We start from the raw sequence: 15137 nt of genomic DNA, 5'->3' as shown, positions 1-15137 counted from the left end.
CATATAACCAAAAACGTTCTCCAATCTGGTCTTGCCATTTTTGGCTACTGAAAGGCTACTAAAAGATCAACCTATCAAAATGGAGTATTTAGGATAGACAATTAGTGTGATTTGACTATATAGCTATAGAGAATGGATTGCATTAATGCTGCTAGAAACATTTTTGCGAAACGTTTTCTACGTTTTTGAAAAAAATAAATAAAACAATACACAATAGTCGCCTAAAATCGACCAATATTCAAACTTTTGGAGTGGCCAATGCTTATGTCCTAAATATATTTATTAAGTGTTCCTTAATTGAAACCTTGAAATTTTGCCGAATATCGAGGCTTTGGGTGTTTTCCAGTGCATCAAATAGCACCTGATAGCAACAAGATGCAAGACACGGTGTCAGTAAGAACGAGAGACTGCAATCAAACCAATAAACTTTTACTTTGCCAGGGCCGTAGCAGAAGGTGGGGCACTGGGGGCCCAATATTTTCAAAAATTATATGGGAATGACCTGAAGGGGCGTGGTCTTGCCCCTAAATATTTTCTTAATGTCTCTGTATTGTGCCCCCCCCCCTCCCCCACACCCATTATTTGGAGGTCTGCTACGGCACTGTTTGCCGACCACTGAGAAAGAACCAAGACAATCAATGGGAACTTAAAAGTGTTGAATGATGAGCCAAGAACATTCCTTTTACGTATGATAGTGTCAAGCTACAGTACTTATACCCCTGTACAACATTAAGACAAACGTTTACTGATTTCATACAGGTCTAAACTCGCACTGCACGGAAACATCGAGGGGCGGATGCTGCGTGTTTCCATTCATTTACAAAGACAAATCTTACACTGAGTGCACGACTGAAGACTCCTTAGAGCCTTGGTGCGCTCTCACGGCGAACTTTGACGTCGACGGGATGTGGGGAGCGTGTGGAGGTAAGATAATTCGCACATCCATGTTAATTATCATCATCATCATCAATATGACCATCATCATCATCACAATTATCATAATCATTGACGTCATCATCATCATCATCGCATTACCATCATCATAATCGTCGAAAGAGCATTCACAACCACGTTTATCCTGAAGGGAATGATTTCTGATTAACAAGTCTGTTTTCAAAATTTTCCTTGATGCACAGCCAAGAAGTCGAACCAGCCCAACGCGGAAAAGACTATCAGGGTCAGTTTCATGTCGAACGGATTCCACGATGAACCGATCTCCAAACACCACTTCCTAGCTGAAGGTAAAAATACTTTAATAAACTTCTTAAATAACCCAAAGATACGGCAAAATAAAAGTTTTGTGATAGTTGTTACCATTCGAAAGGGGCCTGTCATCTGTCAACTGAATGTTGGAATGAAGCCTCGTGTTGTCAACGCCAACATTTAAACTAAATCGTTGTTTGCTCAGCATGTAACACTATGCCAAATATATCAGGCTTCTAATGAAATTTGGGGAGAGTTTGATTAGCAATGTGGTGTCAACAGTTGACGATGGTGTGCCGTTTTTACGTGGCTTAACATCGGATTTGTCGCCATAGGTGTGGTCCCGGGCCTGTACTCCTCATGGACAGAGTGGAACACGTGTTCTACAAGCTGCGGAGGTGGAACTCAAGAGCGCCGGCGACTGTGTCAGAATCCCACGCATGCCGTAAGCGGGGCAGACTGCTCGGCTTTGGGACCCGCTCTGGAGACAAGGGAGTGCAACGCTAGAGCCTGCCCCAGTAAGTATATTGAACTGACAGTGCTGAATAACGTATGCGCATGCGCGTGCTCTGGCGAAAACAAGCACAATCGTAGTGTTGAATCGTTCGAGTAAAGGTACGAAAGGCCGACTTCAGTTGCTGTTTTGACAAACTGTACAGCTTTAAAACCATACTGTGTACAAAAGATGACAGATTTGTGTGATAATGAGGGAATCATAAAGAAAATTATAGCCTTATGTTTGGTCTAGTTTTCTTAGCATTCGCAAAATGTGACAGTTCGCCGGTAAAAAGCCACCATCTAAAACAAAAAGGCTGGTTTAACCGCGCGGTACTGGAACTAGTCTTGCGTTTTTCAGCACTGGCTATTGAACTCATGATGCCAATTTTATCACTTTTTGGTGCTTGTGGGTAAATAATAAGTGCGAATGAGGATGGTATGATGGCGACTGGGTCTAATCATAATATCAATACAACGCCACTCCCGCTTCCGTTCTCCGCGTCGCCCTGGGTCCCCGTGGATGAGACAAAGTATTTTCGGATAGTGACGTAAATCTCTATTGCAGTCGATGGAGCCTATAATGACTGGAGCGAGTGGTCCATATGTGACGTCACTTGCGGTGGCGGAGTACAACAGCGCTACAGAGATTGCACCAGTCCCTCGCCGTCCTTAGGTGGCCGCGACTGCGTCAAAACGGGACTGGGTCCAGCTGTCGTTACACGAACTTGTAACGATGTACAATGTCCAAGTGAGTCTTACTAAATGTAAAGATAAAGCACAGCGTAGCTGACGAATGGTAAAACTCTTTTGTAGCCAAATAGCATTTCATTTTTCTAATTTGGTTTTTAAATATTCGAGACGTATTTGTATTCTTTTTTTACGACTCTGAAAACGGATTCGTACTTCAACAAATAGACTTGTTCACGCTATTAGTCAGTCAGTCACGTGATAGCGAAACCATTATGATCGCACCACGCAGAATGTACTTAGACATGACTCACTGTTATTGGACATACAAGTTGAATTGAAAAGGAAAAGGAAGTAATGACGCCAATATCTAACCTCGTAAATTGTGGAATTGCAGCACACGGAATGTACACAGACTGGACGGGTTGGAGCACATGTGACAAGTCTTGTGATAAGGGCAAGAGAAAAAGGTTCCGGTATTGCACAAACCCTCCCCCAGGGCCTGGCGGTCATGACTGCTCATGGTACGGGCCAGCAGAGGAAGAGGAATGGTGTAACGACAAGCCTTGCGAAGGTAAACGAAACAGGTCCTAATGGCGCGCCTATTAGTCATTCTGAAAGGTACACAAATTATGAGCTGTTTGATATCTCAATTGATCAGGAAGCACAACTTTGACTTCATCATCTTGCCATTATTATACTTATTACATTGTTATACTCCCTACTTACTGTTGCTACGACAGCCTTTTCTTTGACATCGTAGAGATGTTAAAGGTTTGAGGAAAACCTCATATTCAAAATTTAAGGTGGATACTCTCAATAGCCACTAATAATCATCAATAGCAAGTACAGTTGACGGTGGATACTCCACGTATCATCAATAGCAACTTATCGCATCAGTGTTAAAAGTTTTTTTTTTACAGTTGACGGTGGATACTCCACGTATCATCCAAAGCAACTTGTCGCCGTACTAAAAGTTCGTTTTTTGCACAGTTGACGGTGGATACTCCACGTATCATCAATAGCAACTTGTCGCCGTACTAAAAGTTCGTTTTTTGTACAGTTTACGGTGGATACTCCACGTATCATCAATAGCAACTTGTCGCCGTACTAAAAGTTCGTTTTTTGTACAGTTGACGGTGGATACTCCACGTATTATCAATAGCAACTTGTCGCCGTACTAAAAGTTCGTTTTTTGTACAGATGACGGTGGGTACTCCACGAATAATCAAAAGCAAATTGTCGCCGTACTAAAAGCTCGTTTTTTTGTACAGTTGACGGTGGATACTCGCAGTGGTCCCCATGGACACCGTGCAGCAGGTCATGTCAGGCAGGTGTCGTGTCGCGTCACCGCATATGCAACAGTCCCGCTCCTTCCTCTGGAGGAAAGGACTGCTCTAATCTCGGACAAGGATTCGAACAAATGCCATGCTTTCGGGATGCTGACTGCCCTGCCACGGGTAACTGGTCAAGATGGTCTGATTGGACTGAATGTACGAGATCGTGTGGAGGTGGTGTGCAGTTTAGAAGTCGAGACTGCTTCCAAGATGATGCGACGTATTGTACTGGAGAGCGCGTGCAGTCAAGGCTATGCCAGAGTCAACATTGCCCAGGTATGCCCTGGTATTGCCCAGGTATGCCCTTATAAAAGAACAGACAGAATGGCAGATTTGAATCTAGTGGTCCTGCAGGAATTTCACTAGCAGAACTCATTCTTTCTATCCATCCATGTATGTACAAGATTGCATGAAAGATAAAGAAATATATATTCTCAACTCGTGCGCAGTTTTTGAAATGCCAGCAACAGATTAGATATGCCATGTTTTTTGTTGTTGTTGTTATTTGGAATTCTAAACAATAAAAATTATGAGGTAGAAAACAGATAACTAGGAAAGGAAACAATTATTAACATTCTAATGAGTTTTCATCTATAAATTCTAGTAAATGGAAACTACACGGAGTTTTCTGAATGGACACCATGTTCTACCACATGTGGTGTGGGTATCAAGACAAGAAAGAGGAGTTGTACCAATCCTGCACCTCAGTTTGGTGGCAAATCCTGCCAGGAACAAGGCATGGGGCTAGAGGTTGAGCACTCTCATTGCTACAGGCGAATGTGCCCAAGTAAGTTTTCAAGTAACCGAATGTGACCAAGAAAGTTCATCACAAGTTCATCACAAGTTCATTCAAGAAAGTTTATCACAAGTTCATCCAAGAAAGTTCATCACATTAACATAAACAAACAAGTATCCCGAAAAAAAATGTTTTACAATAGCAAGTTAAACCAAAGGCTTGTCACATTGAAATGGATACGAGTGCTTTTATGTCATATACAATATACCTCATGGACAACCAACGTACCATAGTATAGAATCAATTCTAGTTTTCTCAAAAGACTTAGGGCATAAGCCATAATGCATAAAATTCATATACTTCTAAATCAAAAAAGAAATATTCAGATCTAATTATTGTTGTATCTCTTCCTTTTGTTTCACAGTTCATGGTAATTACACCCCCTGGACGCCCTGGACTGAGTGTTCAAAGTCATGTGGTCCTGGTATAAGAACCCGTGAGCGAACCTGTACTAACCCTCCCCCCTCCAGTGGTGGTCTCGACTGCCTGCGATTTGGCAATTATGCACAGAGTGTTCAGTGTTATGTGGCTGACTGCCCGAGTGAGTACAAAAAAGCCACCCACTTCATTGTAATAATAACTGGAAAATTTAAACGCACCAAGCGACAAAACGCTTACAAATCCGTCCATAATATCCACTGAACACCAAAATAACAAAAATAACTTAATTATGAATATTTTTTTTTTGCATTCCAGTCAATGGAAACTATTCCGCCTGGTCTAACTGGACTTCGTGCTCGGCGACATGCGGTGAAGGTACCATGACCAGATCGAGACTTTGCGACAACCCGGAGCCCTTACACGGCGGCAAAGACTGCTCAATGCTTGGACCGCGACTCGAGGCTAAAGTCTGTAGGATGAAGGAGTGTGATGGTAGGTCCAGTTAATACTCTTGAATATTGCTTTAAAAAGATCACTGGAAAGCGGACTGCCCTCTTCTCGTCGCCAAAATATGGTCGATATAATGTGCACTATGAAAAATGTGTTACTTAGTGATGAACGTGATAACTCTCTTATGACTTTTGTGTGCAGTAAATGGCGCGTACGGAATGTGGTCTGGATGGAGCACATGCAGCAAGTCATGCGGTCGAGGCTTCAGAAAAAGAACACGTGTCTGCAACAACCCCCCACCGATGCATGGTGGGAAGAACTGCTCCGAGCTAGGACTGGGAGACAGCGAAGAAATAGGACACTGCTTCGACCGGCCCTGTCCTTGTGAGTAACTATAGTATGGAGAATATATATTGGACAGATTAATTCATATATGGCATTCTATCGTTTACAGCCGAATTAGTTGTTGCGCTACCGTTTACAATTTCAAATCATATTCTCGTCTTGGAATAGCGCTATGTCATACCAATGTGACCAATTCCCTTGTTTTGTGCATGCGAATGGTTTCTGATGCGACAGTGGAAAAATGAAACCCATCAATTGGTTTAGACGGTTGATTGACTACGCGCTTTTCCCAAACGAGACAGGATTAAAAAATATATTACCCGCTGTAAAACTTATAAGAACAAAATCTTAAATCTTGTATTAAATACGGAAAACAGTAGTCCCCCCCAAAAAAACTTTTCCATTGGCATGTTTATGAACCCTGCATTCATTTCCCTTTCAGTGGATGGGGCGTACAATCCGTGGTCGGCTTGGTCGACTTGCTCTGTGTCATGCGGCGGTGGAGTTATGTTCAGGCACCGGAACTGCACCAGTCCTCTGCCAATGCATGGGGGCAAGGACTGCTCTGCTTTTGGTCCATCTACTATGAGCTCAAGCTGCCAAGATGAGCCCTGTCCTGGTGAGTAATCAGAACTTGCACTCCCTAGCGTTGCCTTCGTCTTTTCCTTCCTTATCTTCCATGGCGGTCGAGGCCCTGGCGAGCAAACGGAATTCTGATTCCTTAGCTTACCCCTTATTTTGTCCTCATGTTTAAAAAAGATTGCTACGAGCAATACCATCAATCTATTCAGGTCATAGCGGCAAAATAACATTCTAAGATATTAACAAAATACTTTACCTTAAGTCAATGGTAACTACGGTTACTGGAGCTCCTGGAGCGAGTGCGACAAGACTTGTGGAGGCGGCAAGCGAGTGCGCATGCGTTCATGCACAAATCCCACACCTCAGTTCGGCGGCTCAGACTGCAGCGTGCTTGGTCCCGAAACTCAGACAGAGCGTTGTATGATCAATACCTGCCCAGGTTGGTAATACGGTACATTGCACCCGTTAGAGGCTTACGTAATTAAAACACAAGTCTGACCTCATTCTGACATTTCCCAATAGTGAATGGTAACTATAGCAACTGGTCATTGTGGACACCATGCTCAGTTACGTGTGGCGTTGGAATTATGGAGCGAAACCGATTTTGCACCAATCCGCCACCGGCTCTTGGAGGCCGTGACTGCAGTGAACTGGGGCCGGAGACGGAAAAGAAAAGCTGCGAGCTCGTTGAATGCTCATGTGAGTAACTAAAACAGCAGATATTTTATTGGCAGGTTTACGGCGTAATGTGACGGTGTAAAGTTATAGTGAGGTTACAAAGTAAGTGACTTGAATGATTTCCAGGTTACACGACACCAAAGTCATAAAGTATGGGTCGCTCAAAATCCCTCGAAAGCTGAAAATAGTCTAATTCTTGAATACTTAGCTTAGCATGTTACCGAATGTCGTATTAATAGGTTTATTTCATTAAAGAACATCCTGGCATTCATGGGAATAAATTGGCAGAAAAAAGCGCGTTATAAGAAGCCCTCTAAGATTTCAGCTATAAAGCTATTTTCCAAAAGGCGCTGTTAGTGTGACCCTTCTCCGACTCTCTGTGTCCCGTGGAGTCAAACAGGCTTAAAGCACAGCGTGACATATTCATCCAGTCCTTTAAACATCAAGACACTCCTTCAAATTTACAGTATCTATATGTCTACAGCTCACTGCACGTGTGGGGCCTGGGCGCCATGGTCCACGTGCACGGCCACGTGTGGTGGAGGCTTCCAGGAGAGGACAAGAGACTGTGTACCACCCAAGCACGGAAAGATGACGTGTCAGGATGAGCTGAAGGAGACAAGACTCTGTCGACCCGAACCATGCCCAAGTAAGTCAAACGTCTGCAGTAGTTTGCTAAAAGAAGGCATATAACAATTTGTAATCCGTCAGACATCGAAAAAATTATCAGAATCTTTATACATTAAGTGGTCAACATCTTAACGCCACCACCTTCGTATTTTTTCTTTCCAGTCGATGGCAAGTTCGCCGAATGGTCTCCATGGACGCCTTGTTCTGTCTCTTGTGGCATTGGACTCAAGAACAGAACTCGGTACTGCGCACAGCCACCACCCATGTTTGGCGGTAAGACGTGCGCTGAGCAGGCCCTGGGACCGGCGCTAGAAGTGTCAAACTGCTACCTGATGCCATGCCAAGGTAAACGGACGAACCAGAACTATTCAGAGTTCCTTTGAATCAGTCAACAAACGGAATGTAAACTTGGAACAGGATTGAAACTTCGTGAAGCTCTTACGAAAATCGTTTTTTCCCTACAACTCCAAGTCGCCTGAAACACCATATGTCCGAAATAGCGCCCTTAAACCAGCTCCAAAACATCTACAATAGTATTCTTATGGTGTTTTGTTTTATTAGTTAATGGCGGCTACACCGACTGGGACGACTGGTCTGAATGCTCTAAATCATGCGGGGTCGGAAAGAAAAAGAGAAGGCGTTACTGCACAAACCCTGAGCCCGCGTATGGAGGACTAGGGTGTGAAAGGCTTGGCAAGCCACTGGAGGTTGTCGAGTGTTTCAACTCTGAGTGCCCAGGTAAGTACCGATAGAGACGTTTTGTACTTGGTTCATCGATGGAGCTTAGAGCCAAATGGTTTATCGTGTTTTCTTTCAGTTCACGGCAAATATACACCCTGGACCGGATGGTCTTCCTGTACCAAGACATGTGGATTTGGAATCGAGACAAGATGGCGGACATGTTCCAAACCGGAGCCAATGCACGGGGGGCGAGACTGTACGGATCAAGGAGACCCTGAGCAAACACGTCCCTGTCAGAACATACCATGTCCCAGTAAGTTGAGATTTCCACTACCCTTCTACGCCGTAGCTATCATGTTATCACAGATAAACGTCGAAATCAAGAGATCATATTGAGCTTACGTGTGAAGAAAATGAAAGGTGGTTTTCTGTTGATAGGTTGGGGTGAGCTGTGGTAATATGGCCAACATAACATAACATAACATAATCTCTTTTTTTCTCCTAGTTCACGGTAACTACTCTAGTTGGTCCAGCTTCGGTGCATGCTCGTCCTCATGCGGCAAAGGCGTCAAAACGAGGACGCGGTCGTGCAGCAATCCCGAGCCTGAGTACGGCGGTCTGACGTGCAGCGAGCAGGAAATGGGACCTAATACCGAGGTGTTAGACTGCCTTTCCCGGGATTGCCCAAGTAAGTATTGAATGAGGCAAGAGTTATTGGGGCTTAACTAACAGATACAAAACACAGCATACAAGTCGAGGGCCGCTGTCCTCAAGAAGTATTAGTTACTAAAGCCTGCTCATGTTCCCATAAGCACTCGCCGCAAATTGAATATTGATAAGGAATTTGAAACATAAATAAAACTAGCATTTTTTCATGTGAACGAAAGGTGTAGGTTTATTCTGCAAAGCGAAAAGGAAGCAATCATCTCAATGAAGTATACCAAAAAGATACCAGATACTCAGGTATCTAGGTACAAAAATTACCGCTTTGTTGATGACATTTTTTAAAAGACGTGCACGACTTTGCAGGTGACGGTAAATGGGGGACGTGGTCTGACTGGGGGAGCTGCTCGGCAAGCTGCGGTCCCGGAAAGCGCATACGAACACGAGAATGTAACGACCCTGCGCCAAAGAGTGGCGGTAAAATGTGCGAGGGAGCCAAGCAACAAACAGGCCACTGCGAGTTCAGCCCATGTCCGAGTGAGTAAACAAAGAAACAGGTGCAAAGATTCCAAGAATAACGTTTTAGTAAAGCTTTATTTCGCCGGGCTGTTCCCCAAAAGGAAATTACATTTGTCCATTTAAAGCGCTTTTTTGCTCAGCTTCCTATCAACAATCTCGATAGGGGGTCTTTTATATCAACAAAGCTATTCAATTTTTATTTCCCTACCTGAGTCCAGCAAGAAATTTTGGATTGTTTATAATCTGTAATGTTTTTAGTTAATGGCAATTACACGGAGTGGAGTAAATGGACCGAGTGCGATCGGCCATGTGGGACAGGAATGATGACGCGATGGCGCTCATGCGCGAACCCCATACCCCAGCACGGCGGTCAGCTATGTGACTACATCGGACCAGATACGGAGAGGAAGGCGTGCACCTTTGGCCCTTGTAAAAGTAAGCCACTGAGTCTTTCACGCTCACTTTTAGAATACTGTGCAAATAATAGCTATTTAAGCGCTGGTCAAGATGTTTGAAGAGCAGCTAAATGAATGAATGAATGAATGAATGAATGAATGAATGAATGAATGAATGAATGAATGAAGGAAATACTTATTTATAAACTATACTTAAGTACTATTAATATAATTATATACAATCTTTTATATACTACCTAGTTTAAATATGCTGTATTGCAATGGACTATTCTACTTCATATACTTTTTTAAATTATATTCCCTAACTAAAACGTTTAAACTCAGGGTACTCGACTTTTTGCTTGAACTGCCTCGCATTGCATCTTAAAAAATACCAATCCTTCAAATGGCTCATGCCAAGTCCGAATATGAACGACTCCAAAAAGAAATTTCACATCATTGATAGCAATGCATGAAAGATGGTTAAGTGGACCGAAGTAAAAATACAAGAGCTGAATTCGTGCCACAGATATTCATGACGCAATACGCAATGCCATTATTTTTCTAATTATCCATTCTTACCTGTTTCTCTTCCTCGCGTAGCTGACGGAAGCTGGAGTTCGTGGACGGAGTGGAGCGACTGTACGCAGGAGTGTGGAGATGGCGTCCGTACCAGGTCTCGGTACTGCGATAACCCTTCACCAGCAGCAGGGGGCAGCGACTGCGCGGGAAAAAGCGAAGAGTACACATACTGCAAAAAGAGGGACTGCTGTGAGTAGCATATCACAAACCGTAAATAAGTTTTAGAGATAAATATCGGAGCAAATTTCTAACATAACAGCGTGTAATAAACGTTCAAAAAAGACAAGACTCTCCAAAGTAAAGGACAATAAACCGCTTGTTACCACGTGCCTCACCTCTCCATTCCTTTCGCATTCAGGTGACGTTCGTTACAAGTCAGTCGGTTGCTATCGCGACCTTCACCTGACTCCACGCCCCATGCCTGAACTTCTCTTGACGGATGTTGACAAGGCAAGCAATATGTACACTGGTGTACAGATGGATGACCAACAGCTTCCAACGTACCTCCCAGATCTTGTCTGCAGGTAAGAAATTAGGTTGTGTCTGGAATAAGTTGGCATACAAATCGAAAATAACTTAAAACGATATCTCCCAAATAAATCCCGATACTTATGGGGTCGACCTGGGGGTAGGGTTCACTTTTTAGAAGTTGCAGTCTATTCAGTCAATTCTATTTTAAGACTAACTAATAAGAATGTGCCCCTTGGCCAGTTAACCCTCGTGAAAGGATTTGCAAAATGACCTGAGCCTTAACTAGCCTAACCTCTAGCTCAATCAACTATTGCCACAATCATGTTCTATATAGCAAATAAAGAATGGTTCGTTGACACAGCGTCTGTACAGTTAGTAGATCAAGGGGTTCAATTGTTTTGTTCCAGGTGTGCAAAGATGGCGAACCTCAAAGGTTACTCTCACTTCGGACTCCAGGATTACGGTTCATGTTGGTCCGGGTCCCGTTCTGGGATGACCTATGACAAGGACGGTATACAGGGGGCATTTATACAGAAGCCCGCGCCACACCCCTGGTTAGGCTGTATCAACAAGAATGACCAGCAGTGCGACAACTCAGACAAATTCTGCGTCGGACAGGAGAGCTCGAACTTTGTCTACACTTTCTACAACAGTAAGCTCACTATTGTACAACGCAATATTAGCACTCAGCCTAGCTGCGCAAAAAAAATTTCCACTCTCTTCAAATGACATGACCCATATTTGTGTTTCAAAATTATCGTATAAAATAAAATTCCAATAGCTTAAAATACTATGAAAATCTTGAACTTAAAGAAATTGGGCCACAACACTGGCGAGTTTCGGTAAAAGAGAGCCTACCATATGATTGACATGCATCTCATCTCAATAGTCACACCCGTGGATGGCGGCTACAGTGACTGGTCGGAGTGGACCGGATGCTCAAAGACATGTGGCACTGGTTTTAGGTCTCGTATAAGGAACTGTACTAACCCTGTGCCTGACTACGGCGGTAATGACTGCTCTAGACTTGGAGACAACGTAGAGACACAGTCATGTGATTCTGGTGTCAAATGCCCAGGTTTGTATAACTTAAAAAAAGATCAGGACCCCGTCAAAATGTGTTGATAATAAAACGTGCTAAAATATAAACTTTATATAACTAAAAACTATTTATGCTGACGTTCGTGTTTATCATGTTTTGCTGTCTTACCGGTAATGGCGCCCAAGTTTAAAGCTCAACCAAAAGCTAGTGCAGGTTTATGACGTCATAGCTCGACCAAACAAATACTTTTTTCCCGGCAGACATAACGCTTATAATAGTATAGATATGATTCAAGATCTAGATTCGAAGGCCAAATTAATTTTTGATTAGTAGGATTAGATCCCTTTCGACGACTGTTTGCCTTAGGTGGATTGAATTTGAGCTGGTAACAAGGGTGAACTCTAATAGAGCGTGGTCAACAGTAGCTTATAAAAGAAGTAAAAAGATAAATACACGCTCAATACTGCTTCTTATATACTCCATATCAGTACTAATGTAAACTCCTTCAATTAAGCCTTACATTATTTGTTTACAGTTGACGGTGAGTTCAGCGACTGGACTGAGTGGACCAAGTGTACATCGTCTTGCGGTAAAGGCGTCCGCTCACGCAGCCGCTCATGTACAGCGCCAGCGCCAGAATTAGGAGGCAAACCATGCGTCGGACCAACCGAGCAAACCATGGCCTGCGACTACGGAGATTGTCCTGGTAAGTTAGGATTATGTGTCACAAGAGACTGTCGGTTAAAGGGGCCAGTCCATTTTTCGAAAAAACTTTGGTAACTACAACCAATATTCATCTGTCCATAATTTATTGTCTTTGGTGACTTTTCTTTCTGCCTTCCGTATTTATAGCTAATCATAAATATTGACATTTGTTGCGTTCATTCATGGTAAATGGTACTTAATGACATATGTTCCCGTTGTCCACAGTAAATGGTACTTGGTCGCCATGGACGGGATGGCAGTCGTGCTCTGCCACATGTGGTGATGGTGTCCAGAGCAGAACCCGAACGTGCAACTTCCCGCAGGATGCAAAACCAGGTTCCATGTGTGAGGGAGATGATACTGAACAGAAGCCCTGCAAAATTAAGAGATGCCGTGAGTATCCTTCACGAAACTTTCCTAGGGTGCGCCATTGGTGTTCCAGTGCAAAAAATGCACGGTCACGTACGGTATTCTTTAAGAAATGTTATCCTAGCATTTTTTCGACTATCGTATTCTAGAGAGCAAGCATTCTTGAGGCGCGCTGCCCCAAAAATCCATCACAAAACATAAACACTTTCGGCTTCCCTCTGACCTTCTTCAAGTTGGTAATATAAAATCACAAACGTAGGCGACTCGAGGGGTTTTAATGGCTGGATCTTAAAGGGGTTGTTTGACTTTCTCTAGCTGTGAATGGCAACTTCACGTCATGGTCATCGTGGACAGAGTGTAGTCGATCTTGCGGCAAGGGAATCATGAGTCGCTATCGAGATTGTTCCAACCCGACGCCGAGATTCGGCGGAAAGAACTGCAGCCACATTGGATCAGCCAGGGAGGTGGTGCACTGTAATCCGCAAAACTGCCCAAGTGAGTATGACCCGACACACAAGCCACATTCTCATAGCTAGTGGTACTCACTTCTCGGCATACTATAGTACTTAGTAAGGTCTAATAGTTGCAAGATCTCAGTTTTCACATTGGCATCATATCAAGCATCGTTATCGGGAGGTTTAACAGGCCCACTCCAGTCTCGTGAACGGGATTGTAAAAGAACACAGTGTTTTACGAATATAGTGCTTGATTGACGTAAGTAGAAATGTCCACTCTCAATAGTCTCCTTTAGCTGAGAGTGTGATCTGATGAACGGATTAACTCAGCAACACTTTTCCGGATCAAGTTCCGGCTAGTGAGACGTCTTTCTTGGCGTGCATCACGATTACCCATTTTGACCATCCTTTCATTTTCACAGTCCACGGTAACTGGGGTGCGTGGAAGATGTGGAGTTTCTGTTCCTCTAAGTGTGGGCCTGGCAAGCGCGAGCGCATCCGCAAATGTGATAACCCCGCGCCCAGATATGGTGGTGCCGGCTGTCCGGGATCCGACCGTCAAATCATGCCTTGCAGCTTGTCTGACTGTCCAGGTACGTCCGGTTTACTCGCGTCCGAGGGCCACTGGTTAAACCTTTTATAGTGGCCCTCTTGAAATTAGGATTTTATGTATCGTAAGGTATTGTATAAAATATAAACCCTACCTTTTTAAGATCGTATTTGTGTACGAAGAAATAGGATTCCCTTTTGGAAATTTTTGCAATGTGTAAATATCGTAAATGTGTATCTAGAGCTAACACATATTGCTGTTAATCAAGCTTTCACGAATTTAAATGACGCCACTCCTTATCCTTATTATTCACAGTTGATGGCAATTGGGGGCAATGGTCTGAATTTACACACTGCTCAGCTACTTGCGGCGCGGCTAAACGCTCAAGGACGCGTAACTGCGACAATCCACCACCAGCACATGGAGGCAAATCTTGTGAAGGCGATGAAATGGAAGAGGTCTACTGCGATCTTAATCCTTGCATGGGTATGTTTAAAAAAAGTGTCGGGAAGATAAAAAAAATATAGTGAATAAGGCAGTGCAGCAGCAGGCCTCGAAATATGGGGGGGACAATACAGAAACATTAAGAAAATATTTAGGGACACAGCCCAATCCAGACCAAATCGCAGGCAAAGACAGATGGTAATGAGGGTGACTTTTTATTCAATCTTTTAAGATCTTAAAAGAAAACCTTGTTTTTTTGCAGTGCATGGCGGGTACACGGAGTGGGGAGGCTGGACCCAATGTGCTGTCACGTGTGGAGGCGGTAAGCGGCAGAGATCACGTGCCTGTACCAGTCCCACGCCTGAATTCGGGGGTCTTAACTGCACCCATCTTGGTCCCGATGTCCAGGAAGACGATTGCAACACCAGGCCTTGTGCACGTATGTGTCTCGTAGTTATTGTTATTGTTGCTCATGTCCCATAGACATTCACCCTGGTTGGTCACGGCAGGATGAACAAAAAGGCTTAACAAGTGTCCCAGAGATGTTTATGACACCATCAAGTCTCACCTGTATTTAATACTTACATCTCGAGGCATTTTACATTTGTTACGACACTGTTCTATTTTGATATTCTGGGGTGTAAGCTTCCTTCTAGGATCAGGATTAATATAAA

General features: G+C 43.6%; 1 protein-coding gene across 3 annotated transcripts in view; it reads left to right on the top strand.

The window, feature by feature from the left end:
* Positions 1-15137, top strand: part of LOC5511228 — a 39616-nt gene that overhangs the window by 11269 nt on the left and 13210 nt on the right. For all 3 annotated transcript variants that reach the window (XM_048725757.1, XM_048725756.1, XM_048725758.1), the window contains 30 exons: positions 760-924; positions 1137-1241; positions 1539-1721; positions 2267-2449; positions 2786-2962; positions 3663-4001; positions 4330-4512; positions 4886-5062; positions 5218-5394; positions 5554-5736; positions 6140-6316; positions 6542-6718; positions 6802-6978; positions 7442-7606; positions 7750-7932; positions 8149-8325; positions 8405-8581; positions 8774-8956; positions 9298-9468; positions 9709-9885; positions 10449-10616; positions 10786-10951; positions 11306-11550; positions 11788-11976; positions 12476-12646; positions 12871-13038; positions 13330-13509; positions 13892-14062; positions 14335-14505; positions 14726-14902. In XM_048725757.1, the coding sequence (XP_048581714.1) occupies positions 760-924; positions 1137-1241; positions 1539-1721; positions 2267-2449; positions 2786-2962; positions 3663-4001; positions 4330-4512; positions 4886-5062; positions 5218-5394; positions 5554-5736; positions 6140-6316; positions 6542-6718; positions 6802-6978; positions 7442-7606; positions 7750-7932; positions 8149-8325; positions 8405-8581; positions 8774-8956; positions 9298-9468; positions 9709-9885; positions 10449-10616; positions 10786-10951; positions 11306-11550; positions 11788-11976; positions 12476-12646; positions 12871-13038; positions 13330-13509; positions 13892-14062; positions 14335-14505; positions 14726-14902 (5442 nt within the window). The remainder of the gene's footprint in view (positions 1-759; positions 925-1136; positions 1242-1538; positions 1722-2266; positions 2450-2785; positions 2963-3662; positions 4002-4329; positions 4513-4885; positions 5063-5217; positions 5395-5553; positions 5737-6139; positions 6317-6541; positions 6719-6801; positions 6979-7441; positions 7607-7749; positions 7933-8148; positions 8326-8404; positions 8582-8773; positions 8957-9297; positions 9469-9708; positions 9886-10448; positions 10617-10785; positions 10952-11305; positions 11551-11787; positions 11977-12475; positions 12647-12870; positions 13039-13329; positions 13510-13891; positions 14063-14334; positions 14506-14725; positions 14903-15137) is intronic.

Source organism: Nematostella vectensis, chromosome 3 (genome assembly GCF_932526225.1).
Source record: "Nematostella vectensis chromosome 3, jaNemVect1.1, whole genome shotgun sequence".
NCBI classification, from domain to species: Eukaryota; Metazoa; Cnidaria; class Anthozoa; order Actiniaria; family Edwardsiidae; genus Nematostella; species Nematostella vectensis.
Note: the sequence above shows the minus strand (reverse complement) of the source record. Positions and strands in the feature narration are given on the sequence as shown.